The sequence below is a fragment of the Peromyscus maniculatus genome, chromosome 3 (assembly GCF_049852395.1).
Source record: "Peromyscus maniculatus bairdii isolate BWxNUB_F1_BW_parent chromosome 3, HU_Pman_BW_mat_3.1, whole genome shotgun sequence".
Classification (NCBI taxonomy): Eukaryota; Metazoa; Chordata; class Mammalia; order Rodentia; family Cricetidae; genus Peromyscus; species Peromyscus maniculatus.
This window is the reverse complement of record NC_134854.1, coordinates 61,816,804-61,838,820: the sequence shown is the minus strand read 5'-3', so window position 1 is coordinate 61,838,820 and position 22,017 is coordinate 61,816,804. Positions and strand designations below refer to the sequence as shown.

General features: G+C 53.8%; 4 protein-coding genes across 4 annotated transcripts in view; 2 read left to right on the top strand and 2 right to left on the bottom strand.

Moving 5' to 3' along the window:
* The first annotated feature begins 2,927 nt into the window (after window positions 1–2,927).
* On the top strand, window positions 2,928–6,014 carry Atp6v1f (ATPase H+ transporting V1 subunit F). The gene is made up of 2 exons (XM_006979392.4): window positions 2,928–3,153; window positions 5,598–6,014. The coding sequence occupies exons 1-2, from the start codon at window positions 2,996–2,998 to the stop codon at window positions 5,797–5,799; spliced, it is 360 nt and encodes a 119-aa protein (XP_006979454.1). The 5' UTR covers window positions 2,928–2,995; the 3' UTR covers window positions 5,800–6,014.
* Window positions 5,946–8,563, top strand: Spmip1 (sperm microtubule inner protein 1). The gene is made up of 3 exons (XM_076566587.1): window positions 5,946–6,085; window positions 6,685–7,139; window positions 8,396–8,563. Exons 2-3 carry the CDS (start codon window positions 6,719–6,721, stop codon window positions 8,503–8,505), a joined length of 531 nt encoding a protein of 176 aa, XP_076422702.1. The 5' UTR covers window positions 5,946–6,085; window positions 6,685–6,718; the 3' UTR covers window positions 8,506–8,563.
* A 655-nt stretch (window positions 8,564–9,218) lies between these two features.
* On the bottom strand, window positions 9,219–10,217 carry LOC143272213 (uncharacterized). The gene has a single exon (XM_076566091.1). It carries the CDS (start codon window positions 10,149–10,151, stop codon window positions 9,219–9,221), a length of 933 nt encoding a protein of 310 aa, XP_076422206.1. The 5' UTR covers window positions 10,152–10,217.
* Window positions 10,218–21,488: 11,271 nt separating this feature from the next.
* Window positions 21,489–22,017, bottom strand: part of Kcp (kielin cysteine rich BMP regulator) — a 28,603-nt gene continuing 28,074 nt past the window's right edge. Inside the window, exon 38 of the mRNA XM_006979394.4 lies at window positions 21,489–21,934. Coding sequence (XP_006979456.1) covers window positions 21,717–21,934 — 218 coding nt within the window. The 3' untranslated portion in view covers window positions 21,489–21,716. The remainder of the gene's footprint in view (window positions 21,935–22,017) is intronic.

Below are 22,017 nucleotides of genomic sequence, written 5' to 3'. Positions count from 1 at the left end.
GAGAACCCTGAGTGTACCTTAAAATCCCAGGCCACATTGCTTCTATTTTTCCTGCAGTTGTGACCAAATACTTGACAGGAAGCAATGAAGGGCTGGCGGGTTAATTTCGGCTCACAGCCTGAGGTGTCAGTCTGCTGTGGGGGAGGAGACACAGCAACAAGAAGCTTTTGGCTGGGGTGGTTAGGAGCCCAAGGCTCACACCCATGGATGGGGAGGATCAGGATGCAGAGAACACATCGGGGCTGCTCAGATCACATTAGACATCGTTAGGCTTTTTACTTAGTCTTGGACCCCATCGTCTGTGATGGTGGGTGTCATCCATATTCACCGTGCATGCTGGGAGGCCAAAGGTATGTCTCACTAATGCCCTGGGACCAGTGTTTCTCAATCCCAGTTGACTGCCATACATACATACAACCACTAGACTAGACCATGTGGATGTGCCGAGCACTCCAAGCCCAATTCTTCCCCGCCCGCTTCTGTGTATGTGCGTGTGGTGTGTTGGAAGGTCAGTGGTCCTTTCCTCTCCATCCTGCTCCTTCAGAGTGTGTGCGGTCAGGAGTGTTCCTCTTATCCCAACAGATGCACAGGCTACAAGAGAGTCTCTTTCCTTGCTGCTCCAACACATCCAACCTCAAAACCAGTTTTGTGTACTCTGACTCTAAGGACCTCTCAACTCCATCCACTCCACCTTCCCTGCATTTCGGCCACCATCACTTCTGTTTGGTCCCCTCAGCCTTGCCTCCACACACAGCATAGTCCCAGGAAGTTCTAATGCGTGAGTCTGGTGACAATTACCCTTTACTCCTCAGGAAAACTTCTAGATTCTTTCATTGTTTGTTTGTTTTGTTTCCAAGATAGGGTTTCTCTGTGTAGCCTGGCTGTCCTGGAACTCACTATGTAGACCAGGCTGGCCTCAAACTCACAGAGATCCTCTGCCTCCCGAGTGCGGGGATTAAATATGTGCGCTACCATTGCCCAGCCTGGGTTTTTGTTTGTTTGTTTGTTTTTGGGGGGGTTGTTGTTAAGATGGGTTTTAAAACAATTGCTTACACTTTTTTGGTTACTTTAGTGTGCCTCTGGGTATGCGCATGTGTGTCCCATGACACAATGCAGAGGTCAGAGGACACTGGCAGACTTGCTCCCCTCCATCCACCATGTAGGTTCTAGAGATTGAACTCCGGTCACCAACTGTGTGGCGGATGCCCTTACTCACTCAGCCATCTTGCTAGGCCCAAGACAGTCTTAATATACAGTCCAGGGATGACCTTGAGCTTGTGGCAATCCTCCTGCATCAACCTCCTAAATGCTAGGATTACTTCTATAGAGTTCTCTGAATTTAGCAACTAACATAAGGCCTTGACTCTACAGCACTACACAGTGTCATCATTAATTTGCCCTTTTCTTTAGTAATTAAATATCTATTGAGTAATTGTTAATAGTCATAGCTAACCTGCATGTGTACATGGTACTGATTTAGACCTTGACCTTCCAGCTGGGAAATCTTTTCTTGGACAATTGTGGAGTTGGGTTGTTTGAGGCCTGAGTGGGCAAAACAAACGAAGGAGGCAGGAGCAAATGGTGAACTCCTGCAATCCCAGCATTCAGGAGGGCGAGGCAGTAGGATCACTCACTGCAAGTTCAAGGCCAGCCTGGTCTACATTCTGAGTTCCGGGCAGCACAGACCACACAACACAGGTTTAAAAAAAAACAAGCTACCAAATAAAACCAAACAAAGGGGCAGGGATGCGGCATGGTGGCACAAGACTTAAACCCTGGTACTTGAGAGGCTGAGGCCAGGTTAGGCTAAATAGTGAGACCCTAACAAGAAAGAAAGAGAGGAGGGAGGGAGGGAGGGAGGGAGGGAGGGAGAGAGGGAGGGAGGGAGGGAGGGAGGAAGGAAGAGAGAGAGAGGGAGGGAGGGAGGGAAGGAGGGAGAGAGGAAGGAAGGGAGGGAGGGAGGGAGGGAGGGAGAGAGGAAGGAAGGGAGGGAGGGAGAGAGGAAGAGAGGGAGGGAGAAAGAGAGGAAGGGAGGGAGGGAGGAAGGGAGGGAGGGAGGGAGAGAGGGAGGGAGGGAGGGAGAGAGGGAGGGAGGCAGGGAGGGAGGAAGAGAGGGAAGGAGGGAGGGAGAGAGGGAGGAAGGGAGGGAGGGAGAGAGAAGGAGGGAGAGAGGAAGAGAGGGCGGGAGAAAGAGAGGGAGGGAGGGAGAGAGGAAGAGAGGGAGAGAGAAAGAGAGGGAGGGAGGAAGGGAGGGAGGGAGGGAGGGAGAGAGGGAAGGAGGGAGAGAGAGAGAGGAAGGGAAGGAGGGAGAGAAGAAGAGAGGGAGGGAGAAAGAGAGGGAGAGAGGAGGAAGGGAGGGCGGGAGGGAGGGAGAGAAACAAAAAACAAAAACCAAAAAAACACACACCGAAATTAACCAGATGACCCAAAGGCCTACATAATGGAAGAGACTCCCACAGGGTGTTCTATGACCTCACACACACGCACCCTCCACCACCGCCGCCCCACGCGAGCCTCCGAAAGAACTTATGTAACCAAAAAAAATTTTTTTAAACCAAACAAACTATATACACACTCTGTTCTGTGTGGAAAGTAGCAATGGGATCAGGAATTCAAGGCCATCCTCTCCTACACTGCAAGTTCAAGACCGGCCTGGACTAAATGACGCCTGTCTCAAAAAGCCAAAAAAACAATATAAATATACACAAAAAAACTGGGTCTGCTCCCTGAAGTCTCGTCCTCTAATAACTCTAGGTTCAAAAAAAACGTTTCTTCCAGAAGAAGGAAGGAACGAAGGACAGAACGCCAGCGAGGGTGCTGTGCCGCTCAGCCTTCTGGGAGACGTAGTTCCGTGGCTCCGTCCCCTATGGCGCCGCCGAGCGTGTTCCGGCTAATGCGCATGTCGGGGGCGGGGACCCGCGCATGACCGAAGGGAGGGGCGGCTGCGGGGCGGAGCATCTCAGGTGTTTGGGGAGCGGCCTGCTCGGCTGTCGGAATGGCGGGCAGGGGTAAACTAATCGCGGTGATTGGAGACGAGGACACGGTGACGGGTTTCCTGCTGGGTGGCATAGGGGAGCTCAACAAGAACCGCCACCCTAATTTCCTGGTAGTGGAGAAGGACACCACCATCAATGAGATCGAAGACACCTTCAGGTACGGTAGCCCGGGAGGCCTAAATGGGTCCTTCTGCGTGGTACAGGCGCGAGGAGATGGGCGTCAAGCGGTGATGGGGATCGGGGTGGTGCTGGAAGCCGTCAGCCCATCCGGAGCAGAGGCCTCCGCAGCCTGAGTTCCCTTTGGGGCTCCGAGGGGCCCGGCGCAAGTCAGGTTCCCGAGCGCCCAGTCACGTGATCCGAGCTTGTGATCCGCCCCTGCTGTGATTAGATGCTTGGAGCCTCCAGTCCGTGGAGACCCGCGGGCGCAGCGCCGCTTCCGGGGTCCCTGACCCTCACCTGTAGCGCATTCTCTGGACCTTGTAGTCTTTTCGAGTCGTACCCTAAACAAACCACATCCAGTGTGGGTCTGGACAGTGGGCTCGTGTGTGTGTGTGTGTGTGTGTGTGTGTGTATACATGCTTCATTTATCTTAGAGGCTTACAACTGTCCTGTAAGGTAGTGGTTATTCCCCCTTACTGGGGAGAAAAATGAGGAAGGGATAGGTTAGGGCACAGGCACAAAGATAGACAGGCCAGCTGTAAGAGGCAGAACCTAGATCAAACTCTTTCTCTTTTATTTGTTTGTTTATTTAACATAATATTTCTCTGTGTAGTCCCGGAACTCGCTCTGTAGACCAGGCTGCCCTCGAACGCAGAGATCCGATTGCCTCTGCCTCCTGAGTGCTGAGATTAAAAGCCTGCACCACCACTACCCATCTCTCTCTCTCTCTCTCTCTCTCTTTAAATTTACTTACTTATTTATTTTTTAGTTTTTCGAGACAGGGTTTCTCCGTGTGGTTTTGGTGCCTGTCCTGGATCTCGCTCTGTAGACCAGGCTGGCCTTGAACTCACAGAGATCCGCCTTGCTCTGCCTCCCGAGTTCTGGGATTAAAGGCCTGCGCCACCACTTCCCATCTCTTTTATTTTTAATTACTGAGTCTGTGTGTGTGATGTGTGTCCGTGGGGAGGCGTGCTTGTCACTGCACACATATGGAGGTCAGAAGCCAACTTTGTGGAGTCAATTTTCTCGTTCCATGGGCTTTGAGGACAGAACTAACGTAGCCAGCAGGCACCTGCACCCACCAAGCCGTCTTGATAGCCCTTCTGCTTTTCTTAAGCTAGTAGCTCCTCTGTTTGTGCAGCTTTCTGCAGTCTGCCTTGGGGTTTCCATTTGTCTTGAGTACGGTGGGCAGACCCTCTGGAAAGCATGGCCTTGCACAAAGACCTTGTACTTCAAGCCCTCACTTTGTGCCCAGGGTCAAAGATCATAGTTTCAAAAAAGTGGGTGCAGGCATTCCTTTAAGCCAGGAAGTGTCCTGGTTGACAGCAATCGAGGGTGCCAACTCCCAATTCTTTTTCTCCCTTTTCAGGGTTACTTTGCCAAGTCTCAGGAATCAACTGCCCTCACCTGTTTTCCCTAAATAGCCCAGCTGGATGCTGGTTGAGACTAGTTCCCACTGCCTGCGATGTGGCAGGCTCTGACCTGGTGCGGTCAGCTGATCTCTAAGCAATATGGTAAAAGTGACCTCCATTGTCACTGGAGGAGAGATTTTTACTTCCAAGAATTTTCCATGTTTGCAACAAGAAGGAATCCTGAAATGATCAAGTCAAATCTATTCCATGCTTGGCATAAAGTAGGTGCCCAGTATATTATTTTTGTTTGTTTTGTTTTTTTGAGACAGGGTTTCTCTGTGTAGCCTTGGCTGCCCTGGGACTAAAGGTGTGCCTCAGCCAGGTGGTGGTGGCCATACCTTTAATCCCAGCACTCAGGAGGTAGAAGCAGGCCATCTCTGTGAGTTCGAGACCAGCGTGGTCTACAGAGTGTGTTCTAGGACAGCCAGGATTGTTTCACAGAGAAACCCTGTCTCGGAAAGGAGAAAATAAATAAATTAAAAGGGTGTGCCTCCACCGCCTGGCTTTCTTTTTTTTTTTTCCCCAGTAAATTATTCGTAATGAGTAAATGGCTGAATGAATGTGTACATCTTTGGGGGAGTGATCACATGAGAGGAAGGCCATAATGACGGTGGTTTCTGTCTGGAAACTGTGATTCCTTCATTGCTCGGTTTCCTCTTTCCATCTTGTCTTTGGCTTATGGCAAATGTCATCCTGGCCCTGGCCCATCCCTGCCCCTACCAGCACAGACTTTTTGGTGGTCTCCTCAACCCGATATCTTAATATTTCTCCCTTCTCCACCTCCCTCAATAGTAAGATTCTTATGTTTCTAGAATCTTCTTATGCTGATACAAAGGGCCTCATACTATTTCCCTCTCCTCCCCTTTCCTACCCAGGGGCAGTGTATAGGCCACACTGACATGCACCCTGGTCTTCATACCATTTCCCCCCATGAGTACATGATGGGTGTCCAAGTGGTTCATCCAAGAACGATAAGGTTGAGACCCTTGTGCCCCCAGGTCACTGGCATTCTCCTCCTCTTCCCCAACAGGCAGTTTCTAAACAGGGATGACATTGGCATCATCCTCATCAACCAGTACATCGCAGAGATGGTCCGGCATGCTCTTGATGCCCACCAGCGGTCCATTCCAGCTGTCTTGGAGATCCCATCGAAGGAGCATCCCTACGATGCAGCCAAAGACTCCATCCTGCGCAGGGCCAAGGGCATGTTCACGGCTGAAGACCTGCGCTAGGGCTCCTCAGCCCCAACCCCGCTCTCACTGCCCGGCCTCTCCCAGTTTGCCAGTTCCAGCCCCTCCCTCCCTCTTCACTGAGGGGCTCCTAGGCTGTGGGGTTCTGCTGTTGAGGTCCATGCTGGTTAGGGAAAGAGAGCCCCACCCTCTTCTCTCTCCACAGTCCCTGCACTGTTAAACGTGTCATTGTTGGTATTAAAGGAATATTCTCTCCAGGTGGACGCTGGAATGTGCAGTGTTGGGGGACATGAGATTGGCGAATATGAGGAGGCTACCAGAGATCCAGGTGAAGAGTTGAGGGGGGTGGGGGGTGTCTAATTCAAGGACTGGTCACCTGGATCATAGACTGGCTTCAGGGAGGAGGACAGAGCTTGAGCCCAGTGGGGACCTTTGTGCCGTCACTCAGCTTCCATGGTGCTGGGAGGGGCCCTGCCCAAGGGACAAAAGCGACTGCAGAGGATTGTCATCTAGGTTGGCATTCTCACCCAACCTGTGGGTCGAGACCCCTTCCACAGGGGTCACCGAAGACCATCAGAAAACACAGGTACTTACATCATGATTCCTAACAGCAGCAAAATTACAGTCACGAAGTAGCAACAAAATCAATTTATGGTTGGGGGTCACCACAGCAGGAGGGACTGTATAAAAGGGCCACAGCTCTAAGAAAGTTGAGAACCACTGTTGTAGATAGAGGCTGAGGCCTACGGGTTTGAGGACCCAGGTGTTTCGTTAGTGAGCCCTGCCCTGGCTGCCTCAGAAAGGGCAACACAGGATCTGCTGAGGGCAATGGCAGGTAGAACCCTGGCCCTGTGTGAGGTGAGGCTGGTTGCCAGGTGACTGTCCCAGGGCATCCACCCTCTGTCTCTGCTTGCTGTGCTCACTCAGCAATAGCCACCCATACTGCTCATTCCCTGTCACCATGTCGAGGCAACTCAACATGGACACTCTGCGGCAAAACTTCTGGAAGGAGGAATACCTCAGAGAGATGAAGCTGCGCTGTGAATGGCATCGCAAGTATGGGACTCTGGTGAAGGCCAAGCAGAAAGCCAAGGCTGCGGCCCGTCTTCCCCTCAAACTGCCCACCCTGATGCCTAAGGCCCCAGACTCACCACCGCCTGTCTCCAAAACAGCCCCTTCTAAGGCCCCTAGCCCTGTCCCAGAGGTTCATTTTCAGTCAGAAATGTACCCAGTGTCACCCGACACCAAAGCCCTGCTGTATGAAGGCATCTCCCATGACTTTCAGGGGCGCTACCAGTATCTCAACACCCGAAAACTGCACCTGCCAGAGACGCGCTACCTGTTCCCCATCACCACCAACTTCACATATGGCTGGCAGCTGGGTGAGCCCCGACCTCCCGTAAATAAGTCACCTCACAACATTCTAGGGGAATGCCAGATTGTGTAAACAGGGCGAGGAGATAGACCTGGGAGGGACAAGCCCCGTGAAATGAAGGGAGGAGGGGCCTCGGGTTGGATTGTCAGCCAAGGCCTTTCTTGAGGCTTTTGAGGCTGAGGGTAAATGATGTGGGAAGGGCTTTGGATTTTATCCTCATTGGAGAGTTTTAAGCAGATGAGTCATACTGGATTTGGGAAACTGAAGCATCTAGCAGATGAGTTAGGCATTTGTTTTGTGTTATCTTGGCAAGATGTGGTTAGGATTAGCAACTGAAATCAAGGATGTTTTGGACAAAGCTCAGTGGAGCTCATTGATGGTTTAAATGTGACAGGGACAGCAATGGCAATACACAGATTTCGTCGTACTTGCTGGTAGGATTAGAAGAGACAGGGCTGGAGATGGGTGAAGACAGATGGGGGTTGGTCCTGGCAGGTTCCAGATGCCACTGAGGCAGCTGTGTGTGGAGACATGGCCTTCAGGAGTTAGGTCAGAGGGAGTCACTAGAGTGTAAGAGCTATTTAAAGCAAAGGATAGAAGGTGAGGAAGACATTGGCAGGAAGGCAGCCACCTGAGGTTTCTTCCCCCCTGAGGCTGGAGGTAGGTCATCAGCTGGGGCAGAGAAGCCAGTGGTTCTTCAGAAGTGTGGGGAAAGCAATGAGGCCGTGGGTGTTGTCGCACTGATGCGGGCTCTGGAGTGTCTGTTTACTGCCCGTCGGGAATTTCTAGGCAGTGTGTCCCGAGTGTGTGCAGAAAAGCTGGGTGGTTGGAGAGCGACACAGTTCCCTCACCCACCCCACCCACCCCCGGCAAGTAAGGGCAGCAGCTCCCCTACAAAAGCAAGAGGAAGCCCCAGAAGGGGGTGCAGGTAGAAGGAGGTCCCATGTCTCCACAGTCTGTCCCTGTGACAGTCATAGCTAGAAGCACACTCTGACCTGGTGGCCCTGGGGAGAGAGTGGTCTGTCACCTATCTAGGTACCAAAAAGAAGGCCCTGGTGGAACATCTTAGAACTGGGTGACCATGGCAGACAGCTTCAGGCCACACTGCTGTCACTGCTGAGTCCAGTTGTCCAGAAGCCCTTTTCATTTATTCACACGGAGTAGATACAACATGGGCAGAGTCGGGGGCTGTGTGACAGGGTGACTGTGCTCTGAGACCCTTCCCCCGGAAACCCAATCCTAGTATCTGACATCTCTTCCCAGGCCCCGCCACAAAGCAAGAAATGGTCTCTTGCAAGATGTGCCGCATTGAGTCATTCTTCCGGAAGAATGGGGCCTTTGCACTGCTGGACCCCCGAGACCTGGCCCTCTGACCTTGGGCCAGGCAGTGACTTAGGTGCAGAAAGAAGAAATAATAGGGTTTCTGGTGCAGCTGCCTTGCTGTGTGTTTTTGTTCCCCCTGGCCTGGATGCTTCCTCTGGACCTTTCTGAAACTACCTCACATCTGAGGTCACCCTTTTAACCTTTTCCTTAACCATCATCTCCCTGTCTCCATGGGGACCCAGCAAGGGCGAGAGCAGGCCCGGGGGTGTGCGCATTATTCTCCGGGACTAGGTTCCTCGGTGCCAGGGGACAGTAGCTCCTGGAAGTTCTGGGTGTTCCTGGGAAGACAGTGGCTTGTCAGTCAGACGTTAGGGCAAAGGAGCACCTGCCTTTCCCTGCCTGCCCCTCACCTGGCCCCGAGTGCCCGCAGCCACTGAGTCCTGCCTCGGTGCGCTTGTGCCAGCCGCTCCCGCAAGATGTGTCTCCAACCTGCCGCATCCTCCTAGGTGGCAAAAGTTCTGAGCCCGCGGTACCGCCAGCAGGGTGCAGCCCGGCTCCCTCCCCTCTCCCGCTGAGCACCTTTGGAAGCCGCGGACTCCTGCCCTCCCCTCCAGGGGCAGAGACATGGTGACCAAGTGGCCTTTCCCCAGGTTCTTGCCTGTGGTGCCATCTGAGCCACCCTGGGAGGGAACCCCAGCGGGTGAACCCGACGATGGTGGTTCCCGAGGATGCGGAGTCGTTCCAGGACCTGGGGAAGCTGCAGTCAGCCGGGCTCCGCCTCGGCGACCCTCCCACTGCTTCCACCGCCGGCAGGCGGGGCCTGGGCACGCACCCGCAGCCTCTGCTGCTCGCGGTCCCGCCGCCGCTTCTCCTTGGCCGCGCGGTGCAGCTCCAGCAGCCGCTGCAGAGCCTCCTGCTCCTCGAGGGCCAGCGGATCCTCCCTGCTCCCGGGCTCGGGCCACGCGGCCTTCGAGGATTTGGGACCCCTAGGGCCTCTCTGCTCCCAGAGTGCACCAGGGAGCCTCGCCTGGGGCTCCTGCGCCCCAGAGGCCGGCATTCCACCTTCAGGGCCTCGGAGCACAGGCGGGGCGGGAGGCACCGCGGCAGGGGGAGGGGCCCACGCCCCTTCCTGGATGGCCACCGCCTGTGTCAGCTGGGTGCTACCACCTAGGGGTCCTGGTATCCCCGATTCCACACGCTGGAGGGTCGGTTTTCCTGGGGACCTGCAGAAGTCCCTGGAATGGCCCTGAGAGTCGCCCTCTTCCTGGCGCCACGCTGTCGCTTCTCCCTGAGCGTCCCCGCAGACTTCTACATTACTGCCTTCCCCAAACTGAGGGGTTTTGAATTCCTGGCCCTGCTGAGCCCGCTTCCTTTCTCTTTGACTCTGAGGAGCCCCTTTGTCTGGTCCCCGGATCGACTCTCCGTTATAACCCCGAGGCCACTGCCCATGCTGACCCTGTGGCGTCTTCTCCGGGTGACCCTGAGGAGAGTGGGTCAGCAGTGTCTGGGATTCTGCGCTCTCAGGGCTCAGGCCAGCGCCAAGCCCCTCGGAGGGATCTTGGGATGCTGACAAGCCCTGGGAAGCCAGGCCAGAGGGCTCTGGGGCTTCGTGGCCCAGCTTTCCCTCCTGTGGGCTTCTGAGAGTCTGTCCACAGGAACTCGGGACATTTGGCTCTTCCTGACTGCTTTCTTCCATCTTGCCTGGGTCCTGGGAAGGAAAAACATTTGGGGCCCAAAAAGTCTGTGCTCTTCCCCCGGGGCATTCCATCTCACATTCACTATCACCACCACTGCCCACCCACCCACTCTTGCCGACCCCCGAGTGCGCTGAACCCATTTGTGTGGTGTAAAGGGTCTCAGCAATAGCCCCTCCTTCCACCTAGCTGTGGGAGGCAGCCCCACCCCCCCTCCACAGCCTTCGCCCCGGCAGAGAGGCCCTCGCCCATGACCCTCTGACCCTTTCACCTTAAGTTCTGAGTTTCCTGGCTCCTTGAAGCTGCTGCCGGTGAGGGAGCAACCTAGGGTGAAAAGCCAGACATTGACTAATGTCTACTGGTGTCTAGCCTCTTCACCCATTCCACCTGAATTGGAATGATGGCTGGGGTGGGCGGGGGTGGGCGGGGGTGGGCGGGCCCTATGCAGGGGTGAGTGAGGAGTCCCAAGGGCGGCGCTTCACAATTCACACACCTTCATTCCCTCTGCAGACCCTGTTGTTACCTGTGTCTGCAAACAGCCAACCCCAACTTCCTCATCCTTTTAGCTCAGAGACCGGCGCACTTCCTCCCCCAAGAACATCACTAGAAGGGCCCACTTGCTGAGGTCCTCTTAGGACCCCAACTTTGTCCCAGTATGCTGGTTCAGGCCCACAGAAGAGCCCCACTGTGTGCGCCATACTTTCCCTGTTACGAAGGAAAATCCTACTTAGCTTTTTGTTTCTGGCAATAAAATCAAAGGAAATTCACGATGAAATTTTAAACCAGAGCCTGGCTTAAAAACTGCCAAGTCTTCATAATTAACAAAAGAAATCTAAAAAGAGGGAAGCGCTGTTGCTGCTCCCCGCAGCTGTGGGAAAGAGCCACAGAACCGGTTCCAGGGCCGCATTTCATAGCTCCTCAATCCAGCTCCTTTGCAAGACTGGTACATCTTTCTCTTGCTAGGAAAACAGAACATTCACAACAGTAACCACAGGGGTGTGTTTTCTATGGAAATACATGCGGCTTCAAAGGGCCTTTTGAACAAAGGAGTCTTCTAAGATTCTTGGCTTTAGAAATCATTGCCAAAAAGTGGGAAACAGCCTCCTACCCTCTTCCTTCTGAGCTGTGGTCTTAAAGAGCCCCCCACCAAGGTAATATAGTGTAGAAAGCACCCCTTCAGGTAATATAGTGATAGAGCACCCCCCCCCAGGAAATATAATGTAGAGAGCTCCTTCAGGTAATTTGTTGTAGAGAGCACCCACCCAGGTAAAATAGTGTAGAGAGGCCCCCAGGTAATACAGTGTAGACAGCACCGCCCCCTCTGGGTAATACAGTGTAGACAGCACCGCCCCCTCTGGGTAATACAATGTAGACAGCACCATCCCCTCTGGGTAATACAGTGTAGACAGCACCGTCCCCTCTAGGTAATACAGTGTAGACAGCACCGTCCCCTCTAGGTAATACAGTGTAGACAGCACCGCCCCTCTAGGTAATACAGTGTAGACAGCACCCCCCCTCTAGGTAATACAGTGTAGACAGCACCGCCCCCTCTAGGTAATACAGTGTAGACAGCACCCCCCCTCTAGGTAATACAGTGTAGACAGCACCCCCCCTCTAGGTAATACAGTGTAGACAGCACCCCCCCCCTCTAGGTAATACAGTGTAGACAGCACCCCCCCTCTAGGTAATACAGTGTAGAGTACCCCCCCTCTAGGTAATACAGTGTAGAGAGCACCCCCCCTCTAGGTAATACAGTGTAGACAGCACCGTCCCCTCTAGGTAATACAGTGTAGACAGCACCCCCCTCTAGGTAATACAGTGTAGACAGCACCCCCCTCTAGGTAATACAGTGTAGAGAGCACCCCCCTCTAGGTAATACAGTGTAGACAGCACCCCCCTCTAGGTAATACAGTGTAGAGAGCACCCCCCCTCTAGGTAATACAGTGTAGACAGCACCCCCCCTCTAGGTAATACAGTGTAGACAGCACCCCCCCTCTAGGTAATACAGTGTAGACAGCACCCCCCCCTCTAGGTAATACAGTGTAGACAGCACCCCCCCTCTAGGTAATACAGTGTAGAGTACCCCCCCTCTAGGTAATACAGTGTAGAGAGCACCCCCCCTCTAGGTAATACAGTGTAGACAGCACCGTCCCCTCTAGGTAATACAGTGTAGACAGCACCCCCCTCTAGGTAATACAGTGTAGACAGCACCCCCCTCTAGGTAATACAGTGTAGACAGCACCGCCCCCTCTAGGTAATACAGTGTAGAGTACCCCCCCTCTAGGTAATACAGTGTAGAGAGCACCCCCCCTCTAGGTAATACAGTGTAGACAGCACCGTCCCCTCTAGGTAATACAGTGTAGAGTACCCCCCCTCTAGGTAATACAGTGTAGACAGCACCCCCCTCTAGGTAATACAGTGTAGACAGCACCGCCCCCTCTAGGTAATACAGTGTAGAGTACCCCCCCTCTAGGTAATACAGTGTAGAGAGCACCCCCCCCTCTAGGTAATACAGTGTAGACAGCACCCCCCCCTCTAGGTAATACAGTGTAGACAGCACCCCCCCTCTAGGTAATACAGTGTAGACAGCACCCCCCCCCTCTAGGTAATACAGTGTAGACAGCACCGCCCCCTCTAGGTAATACAGTGTAGAGTACCCCCCCTCTAGGTAATACAGTGTAGAGAGCACCCCCCCTCTAGGTAATACAGTGTAGACAGCACCGTCCCCTCTAGGTAATACAGTGTAGACAGCACCCCCCTCTAGGTAATACAATGTAGACAGCACCCCCCCTCTAGGTAATACAGTGTAGACAGCACCCCCCCTCTAGGTAATACAGTGTAGACAGCACCCCCCCCCTCTAGGTAATACAGTGTAGACAGCACCCCCCCTCTAGGTAATACAGTGTAGACAGCACCCCCCCTCTAGGTAATACAGTGTAGACAGCACCCCCCCTCTAGGTAATACAGTGTAGAGAGCACCCCCCTCTAGGTAATACAGTGTAGACAGCACCGCCCCCTCTAGGTAATACAGTGTAGACAGCACCCCCCTCTAGGTAATACAGTGTAGACAGCACCCCCCCTCTAGGTAATACAGTGTAGACAGCACCCCCCCCCTCTAGGTAATACAGTGTAGACAGCACCCCCCCTCTAGGTAATACAGTGTAGAGTACCCCCCCTCTAGGTAATACAGTGTAGAGTACCCCCCCTCTAGGTAATACAGTGTAGACAGCACCCCCCCTCTAGGTAATACAGTGTAGACAGCACCGCCCCCTCTGGGTAATACAGTGTAGAGTACCCCCCCTCTAGGTAATACAGTGTAGAGAGCACCCCCCCTCTAGGTAATACAGTGTAGACAGCACCCCCCCTCTAGGTAATACAGTGTAGACAGCACCCCCCCTCTAGGTAATACAGTGTAGACAGCACCCCCCCTCTAGGTAATACAGTGTAGACAGCACCCCCCCCCTCTAGGTAATACAGTGTAGACAGCACCCCCCTCCAGGTAATACAGTGTAGACAGCACCCCCCTCTAGGTAATACAGTGTAGACAGCACCGCCCCCTCTGGGTAATACAGTGTAGACAGCACCCCCCTCTAGGTAATACAGTGTAGACAGCACCCCCCCTCTAGGTAATACAGTGTAGACAGCACCGCCCCCCTAGGTAATACAGTGTAGACAGCACCCCCCCCTCTAGGTAATACAGTGTAGACAGCACCGCCCCCCTAGGTAATACAGTGTAGACAGCACCCCCCCCTCTAGGTAATACAGTGTAGACAGCACCCCCCCCTCTAGGTAATACAGTGTAGACAGCACCGCCCCTCTGGGTAATACAGTGTAGAGCACCCCCCCTCTAGGTAATACAGTGTAATTTGTATCCATATCTTCCCAAGAGACAACATGCTTGTAAAAACTCTGTCAATCAAAAAAAGAACCATTATCACTCTTCCAAGTGATAAAAGAGTTGGAAGGATATAGATTTGACAGATGTATTGTTTGATGCATAATTTGAGAATCAATCAAGTCAACAGGCTCAGGGAGGGGAGGCCAGGGCATCTGTCCCACCGAGTCCTGTCTGCCTACTTTATGCCTTACTCGCTCATAAGGTTGTGATCGCAAAGACTAGCCCAAGTCCTCCATGTCTCTGTGTGGCCCCTGTGCTCGGCATAAGGGCAGCAGTGAATAGCCTTGGATTGCTATCTGTTCCTTCCAGCTTCCCTGTTCCTTCAATTGCTGGTTCTTCCTGCCTGAGCCCCAATTCAATTCAGAATCCCACTGAACACAGTGCCTGGACAGCTGGTGCCAACTGAGAAATTGCAAATAAAACCTACTTCAGTTGAGCATGGTGGTGCACCCGTGATCCTAGCACTTGTGAGGCTGAGACAGGAGGACTGTGAATTCGAGATCAGCCTAGACTGTACAGCAAGTTCCGGGTTAAGATGGCCTCTACAAAGCTGGGCAGTGGTGGCACATGCCTTTAGTCCCAGCACTTGGAAGGCAAAAGCAGGTAGATCACTGAGTTTGAGGCTGGCCTGGTCTATAGAATGAGTTCCAGGACAGCCAGGGCTACACAGTGAAACCCTGTCTTGGGGGGTGGGGTGGGGTGGGGGTGGGGTATGGCTGCTGGGGGGGAGGGGGTGGAAAGAACAACAAACCAAACCAAAAAGATAGCCTATACAGCAATACCCTGTCTCAATAAATAAATAAATAAATAAATAAATAAATAAATAAATAAATAAATAAATAAATAAATAAATAAAAATACTATTTGCCATCCCCAGCTGACTTGACATTCAGTGAAAAGGATGAGATGAAGAATGACCTGGGATGAGGCTGCCCCTGCCTCCCAGTCTAGTCTGCCTTACCAGTTCCAGGAGTGCCAGCTCCAGGAGTGCCAGCTCCCTTGGCTTCTTGACACACGCCTGTTGGTGTACCAGGCTCCATGTCTACAGGCATAATGGGGCCCTCCAGCCTTGGGTCTGCATCGTTCCCGGCTTCCCCCAGATCTGAGGCACACGAAGGATCTGTGGTCTGCCTCCTGCGGGAGTTCAGCAGCTGCAGTGGGGAGCAGCCTGCCTGCCAGACTCCCTGGACCCTTCAGGCTGCCCAGTAACTCAACTCCAATCCTAAGCCCTGCACCCAGGGGATCTTCCAGGGACTTGAGTGTGGGTACAACTGAGCAAGGGTCTAGAAGGAAGTGGAGGCAGGAGGAGGGCCCCTAGGAGGACTGTGACAGGAGGTGGCTTCTCTGTCACTGTGAAGCAGCACTGAGAATACAGAGTCCCCAGGGAACAAGACTCACCCCTTTAGTTGATGGCTGTCACTCGGGGTTTCCCCAGCCTGGGGTGGAGGGTGCAGCTTGGAACTCTGCAAGGATTAAGTGAGCCCAGACCCATAGGGTAGCATTCCCCGAGGGTGGAGGGAAGCTTCCAGCAGGCCCTCATGTCTCCTGCCCCCTAGCATTCATGCCCTTGGTGACACCTCTTCCTCAAGGCTGGCTAAACTCTTCCTTAGTGGTCACTACTAACAAACCTTTTGTTACCACAGAGGATGCCTCAGTCCTGAGAAGCCACTAGCTTGACCTCAGTGACAGGACTGTGATGCCTTCCCCAGCTCTCAGCTCTGTTTTGGGGCTGGTCACCTATCCAAAGGATCAGCCCAGCTTGAGCCTGCATGGAGGAGCCCATGGCAAAGGATGCTCAGCATCTCTGTCTCAGGGCCATGCTGGGCGTCAGTGCCTCTACCCTCCTGGACCGGCAGGTGGCGCCCTTCCCTCTGGGGCCACATGGAAAGGCTTTGCATATGGCCCCCAGTAGATTTCACCAGCTGCTTGGTAACTGTGTGGTCTTCCAGTCAGGAGAACATGGTGTTTGTTGGGTATGGTGGGAACCCTTTTGTTCCAGTGAGTCCAGTGGTTCTCCCAATGGCCTTTGAAGAAAGATCTAGAAAGACCTATCATCACCCACATTTATAGCTGAGGCACTGGAAGCTTGGAGTCCACAGGAAACCACAAAGCAGAAATTTAAACCTAGGCCTGTAAGTCCTCAAAGCCCATGCATCTTCCACTTCCCCTCACTCTTGACCATCTCAGTGTTACATGGTAACCCTACTCACCCCGCTCACCAGCTGCTCAGAGGCCCCCTGGAGATTCCTGCCCCGGGACTGGGTGCACTGTTTCCATGCATGCTGAGTCTGGTCCCTCTGGCCGCAGAATCTAGCCCAGGGGGGCCAGAAGAGGCCCAACCCAAGCCCAGTCAGCAGTTCCAAGTCCCAGAGAAGCTGCAGGACAATGGAAAGCCAGGAAATGGGGGGATCCACTCTGCCTTCTGCATCTGCCTCCCCGTGTATCAGCCCCTACCTTCTCCTGGGCCCGTAGGCTCTGCTCCATCTCCAGCAGTATCATGGGTAGCTCCAGTCCTGGGGGACAGTCCCGGCCCTCATGAACCTGGAGTAGGGATCAAGGGTGGAGTCAGGCCTCTGTCTGCTTGTCCCTTGGAGGCAGCCTGTGGCCTTCCGTACCTGCTGTAATGCAGTCTGGAGCTGGCCTAGACCTGCAGGGCGCTGGAAGAGAACTTGGTACAGGGTCAAGGCTTGCTTGGGGCTGCAGGGGAGTGGTGGGCCCCCAGGAGTGGTTGCCTGTGCCATGGGGAAGAGAACAGGACAAATGTCCTCTCCCTCCTCCATATCTGTATCTGCCACAAAGGCCTCAAGAGAGGTGGGGGGACAAAGGACAAGGAACAGAAGCTGGGATCTCAATAATGCAGGGCCCTGACACCTGAGCAGGCCAGGCTGTGCAGGAGCCTCCTGGAGACACGGAGCTCACTCTCGAATAGGTTGCTGGGAATGCAGAACATGACACCAGAGACCTCAGGACACGTGCCTGTTTGTAACCCTAATGAATATTTGTCTTACATATGCATCGTTATATATTGCTGTGATAAAATGGCCTGACTAAAAGCCACTTAGGGGGGCTGCAGACATGACTCGGCAGCTAAGATCACTTGCTGTCCTTGAAGAGGACCCAGGTCAGGCCCCCAGCGTCCACATGTCAGCTCACAACCATCTGTAAAACCAATCCCAAATGATCCTTCACCCTCTTCTGATCTCTGTGGGCACCAGGCACACACGCAGCGCCCTTATAAGCATGCAGGCAAACACATACACGTAAAATAAAAATAAATGCATCTTAAAAAAACAGTTTCAGGGAGAAAAGTTCCAGGTTCCAGCCCATCACTGTGGGGAGGTCACAATGACAGGAGATGTCTACTCACATCACATCTATAGTCAAGAGCAGAGAAGAGAAATACCTGTGCTTAGTACTCAGATAGCTTTCTCTACCTTTATACAGTCCAGAGCCTCAAACCAGGGAACAATGCCATCCACTTTCAGACTATGTCTTCCTACAGCAGTTACAGCAATCAAGACAGTACCCCACAGATGTGCCCACGGGCAGCCTGACCAAGACAGTACCCCACAGACGTGCCCACAGGGCCCCTGATCAAGACAGTACCCCACAGACATGCCCACATGGCCCCTGACCAAGACAGTACCCCACAGACATGCCCACAGGGCAGCCTGACCAAGACAGTACCCCACAGACGTGCCCACAGGGCCCCTGATCAAGACAGTACCCCACAGACGTGCCCACAGGGCCCCTGATCAAGACAGTACCCCACAGACATGCCCACAGGGCACCTGACCAAGACAGTACCCCACAGACGTGCCCACAGGGCCCCTGATCAAGACAGTACCCCACAGACGTGCCCACAGGGCCCCTGACCAAGACAGTACCCCACAGACGTGCCCACAGGGCCCCTGATCAAGACAGTACCCCACAGATGTGCCCACAGGGCCCCTGACCAAGACAGTACCCCACAGACGTGCCCACAGGGCCCCTGATCAAGACAGTACCCCACAGACGTGCTCACAGGGCCCCTGATCAAGACAGTACCCCACAGACGTGCCCACAGGGCCCCTGACCAAGACAGTACCCCACAGATGTGCCACAGGGCCCCTGACCAAGACAGTACCCCACAGACGTGCCCACAGGGCCCCTGATCAAGACAGTACCCCACAGACATGCCCACAGGGCCCCTGATCAAGACAGTACCCCACAGACGTGCCCACAGGGCCCCTGATCAAGACAGTACCCCACAGACGTGCCCACAGGGCCCCTGACCAAGACAGTACCCCACAGACGTGCCCACAGGGCCCCTGATCAAGACAGTACCCCACAGACGTGCTCACAGGGCCCCTGATCAAGACAGTACCCCACAGACGTGCCCACAGGGCCCCTGACCAAGACAGTACCCCACAGACATGCCCACAGGGCCCCTGACCAAGACAGTACCCCACAGACATGCCCACAGGGCCCCTGACCAAGACAGTACCCCACAGACGTGCCCACAGGGCCCCTGATCAAGACAGTACCCCACAGACGTGCTCACAGGGCCCCTGATCAAGACAGTACCCCACAGACGTGCCCACAGGGCCCCTGATCAAGACAGTACCCCACAGATGTGCCCACAGGGCCCCTGACCAAGACAGTACCCCACAGACGTGCCCACAGGGCCCCTGATCAAGACAGTACCCCACAGACGTGCTCACAGGGCCCCTGATCAAGACAGTACCCCACAGACGTGCCCACAGGGCCCCTGACCAAGACAGTACCCCACAGATGTGCCACAGGGCCCCTGACCAAGACAGTACCCCACAGACGTGCCCACAGGGCCCCTGATCAAGACAGTACCCCACAGACATGCCCACAGGGCCCCTGATCAAGACAGTACCCCACAGACGTGCCCACAGGGCCCCTGATCAAGACAGTACCCCACAGACGTGCCCACAGGGCCCCTGACCAAGACAGTACCCCACAGACGTGCCCACAGGGCCCCTGATCAAGACAGTACCCCACAGACGTGCTCACAGGGCCCCTGATCAAGACAGTACCCCACAGACATGCCCACAGGGCCCCTGATCAAGACAGTACCCCACAGACATGCCCACAGGGCCCCTGACCAAGACAGTACCCCACAGACATGCCCACAGGGCCCCTGACCAAGACAGTACCCCACAGACGTGCCCACAGGGCCCCTGACCAAGACAGTACCCCACAGACATGCCCACAGGGCCCCTGATCAAGACAGTACCCCACAGATGTGCCCACAGGGCCCCGATCAAGACAGTACCCCACAGACGTGCCCACAGGGCCCCTGATCAAGACAGCCCCTCATTTCGGTGCTCTGCCCAGGTGATTGTAGGTTGTGTTGAAAATTAGAATTAATCATCACGTGAATACATCCATGCTTACAAGAATTTTCCAACTGTGCCATATGGCCTCCATATAAATATGCCATGTATGGGTCATGGTGTCAGTGGCAGCTCCTGGCAGTCCTAACACGTGTCAGGACGCACACACCTCTGCATGTGACTCCTTCTCACAGCCCACGCTACGCTCATCCTTATTCACACATCGTGAGACTGGTTCCAATTGATAATTCACGGCAACGGGTCCCTCACTTGGAGGGACATGACAAACACACTCTGGGAAAGCATGGTCCAGGGACAATCAGTAAGAGGTGCGTGGGAGCAGAGGGGGTCCAGCAATAGTACAGCCCTGTCCATCTGCTCAACATTGTTCGAGGTCATCCCACCCATTCCTCTTCCTTGCGAGATACATGCTGTTGCTATACTCACGTGACACAGGTAAACTATAGTAAGAAAAGGACCAAATGCAGAGGAAAGGTCTGCTCTACACTTGGCATGTCCGCTATCCCCCAAGGACCCATGTGTCAGAGGCTTGGTCCCCAGGCTGGCACTGTTGGGAGATGCTGTGGGCTTTTAAAGGATGAAGTATTGTAGGAAATCCTTAGGTCATTGGCAATTGAAGTCTACGTTGGGACCCCTGCCCTGTCCTGTCTTTGTTTCTGGCTCATGGTGTAAGAAGTTTGCTCCAATGACTAATCCCTGCTGTTGCCATCTGCCGCCCTTGCCAAAGGCCTAAAGCAACAGAGCAAGCCGGTCTTGGATGGGAGCCTCCAGAGCTGTGAGCCAAAAGAAGCCTTTTCATTTATAAATTAAATGCTTTGGGCATTTCATTCTAATAATGGAAAGCGGACTAAGAGAGCCTGGGATCTTGACAGTCTGTGTTGTCCTGAGCAGCATGGCTTGCTTACAGCCTCGCCAAGCCTGCCGGGGCAAACTTTTCTCTCTGGCCCCCCAATGAAAATGGCCTCTCTCTACAAAAGGCTGAGCTGGAAGGGTGGGTGGGCTCCAGTTCAACTTAGTACTCTGCTGCCTAAGTAACTAATGAAGGGCAGGCTGCTTCCTTTCCTGGGGCCTTGAGCCCTCACTTACCTTAGAATATTAGAGCCATTAATGACTATAGACTCCCCCGATCTTAGAACCAAGATTCTCAAAACTCTTAAGGTCACACAGCTCATATATGGCATTCTGGACTATTTCTATGTTCCCTCCCCTACAATGACATCTTGGCAGGCTGTTTTGTTTGTGTTTTGTTTTTGTTTTTCAAGTCAAGGTTTCTCTGTGCAACAGCCCTAGCTGTTCTGGAACTAGCTCTGTAGCCCAGGCTGGCCTCGAACTCACAGAGATCCACTTGCCTCTGCCTCCCAAGTGCTGGGATTAAAGGCGTGCGCCACCACCACCTGGCTTGGCAAGCTGTTTTTACTGTCTACATGTCCCTCGATGCTGTGGCTGTGAACACAGATGCACACACACATGACTTGTGTCTAAGGGTACTCATGTATATGCACAAATGCACAGGAAGCTGTCCTATTATCTCTCTCTCCCTAGGCATGGAGACCTGTGTCTCCAGTTCTTAGTGTGACCAAGAAGATATTGAAGCACCCAGTACTACCAAACCCAGAAGAAACAGGAAGGCGAGACATGGTTTCTGCCTCTTCTCATTGGCTCTTCAGCCCCTGCAAGGTCCCACAAGGATCCACAGAGGGTCTCATGTAAGAGTCACAGGTGGTGGTGGTGCACACCTTTAATCCCAGCACTCAGGAGGCAGAGGCAGGCAAATCTTTGAGTTCGAGGCCAGCCTGGTCTACAGAGTGGGTTCAGGACAGCCAGGGCTACACCGAGAAACCCTGTCTCAGAAAAAAAAAAAAAAAAGAGTGTCAGCCATGCCTACCACACAGACTAGGCACAGGGCGGGGACCAAGGCACTTGGGTCACCTTTTTCATTTCAAAGTTTCCCAGACAGCATCAGGAAGTGGCCAGTTGGGGCAGCCCAGGGATACATGACTCTGATCACCAGGCCCCACGTTCCAAGCAGCCCAGCCAACACACGAGTGCCATGAAGAAATACACACGCAAGGAAGTCATGGGCAAATGTATAGAGTTTATTCTTGTGTTTTGAGACTCTGGATGTCTGGAGGACAGGCCTGGGATCCCATTGTCTGAGCAGGGCACTGTCTCTACAGCTGTGGCCTGTAGAGGTTGCTGCTCACCCAGGGGTGACCTCTGACCAGACAAGTCCTGGCCGAGGGCATTCTTAACTCAGGGTGGGACCAGAGGCTGCTCCTGACGGGGACTGGACAGCGTGTGAGCTAGTTGCCAGTAAGCAGGACTGGCGGGCAGGCCTCAGATGGGATGCAGTGGCCTTCATGCTCCACCAGGCCTGCAGGGCACTGGCAGCCTGGAACACAGGGCCTCACACAGTGAGCGGCCAGCTCCCCTAGGGGTATGTGCTGGTTGAAACAGGTACGGGGACAAGGCGGTCCACACTCATCAAACACAAAGCCACGGTCCGTGGGGCAGCCCACCACTGCAGGCAGAGGAAAGCCGCGTCACAGAGGTCCCCCAGCATCTCTCCGCTCGTTACGACATACTTGTGTTCCGTCTCCCTGT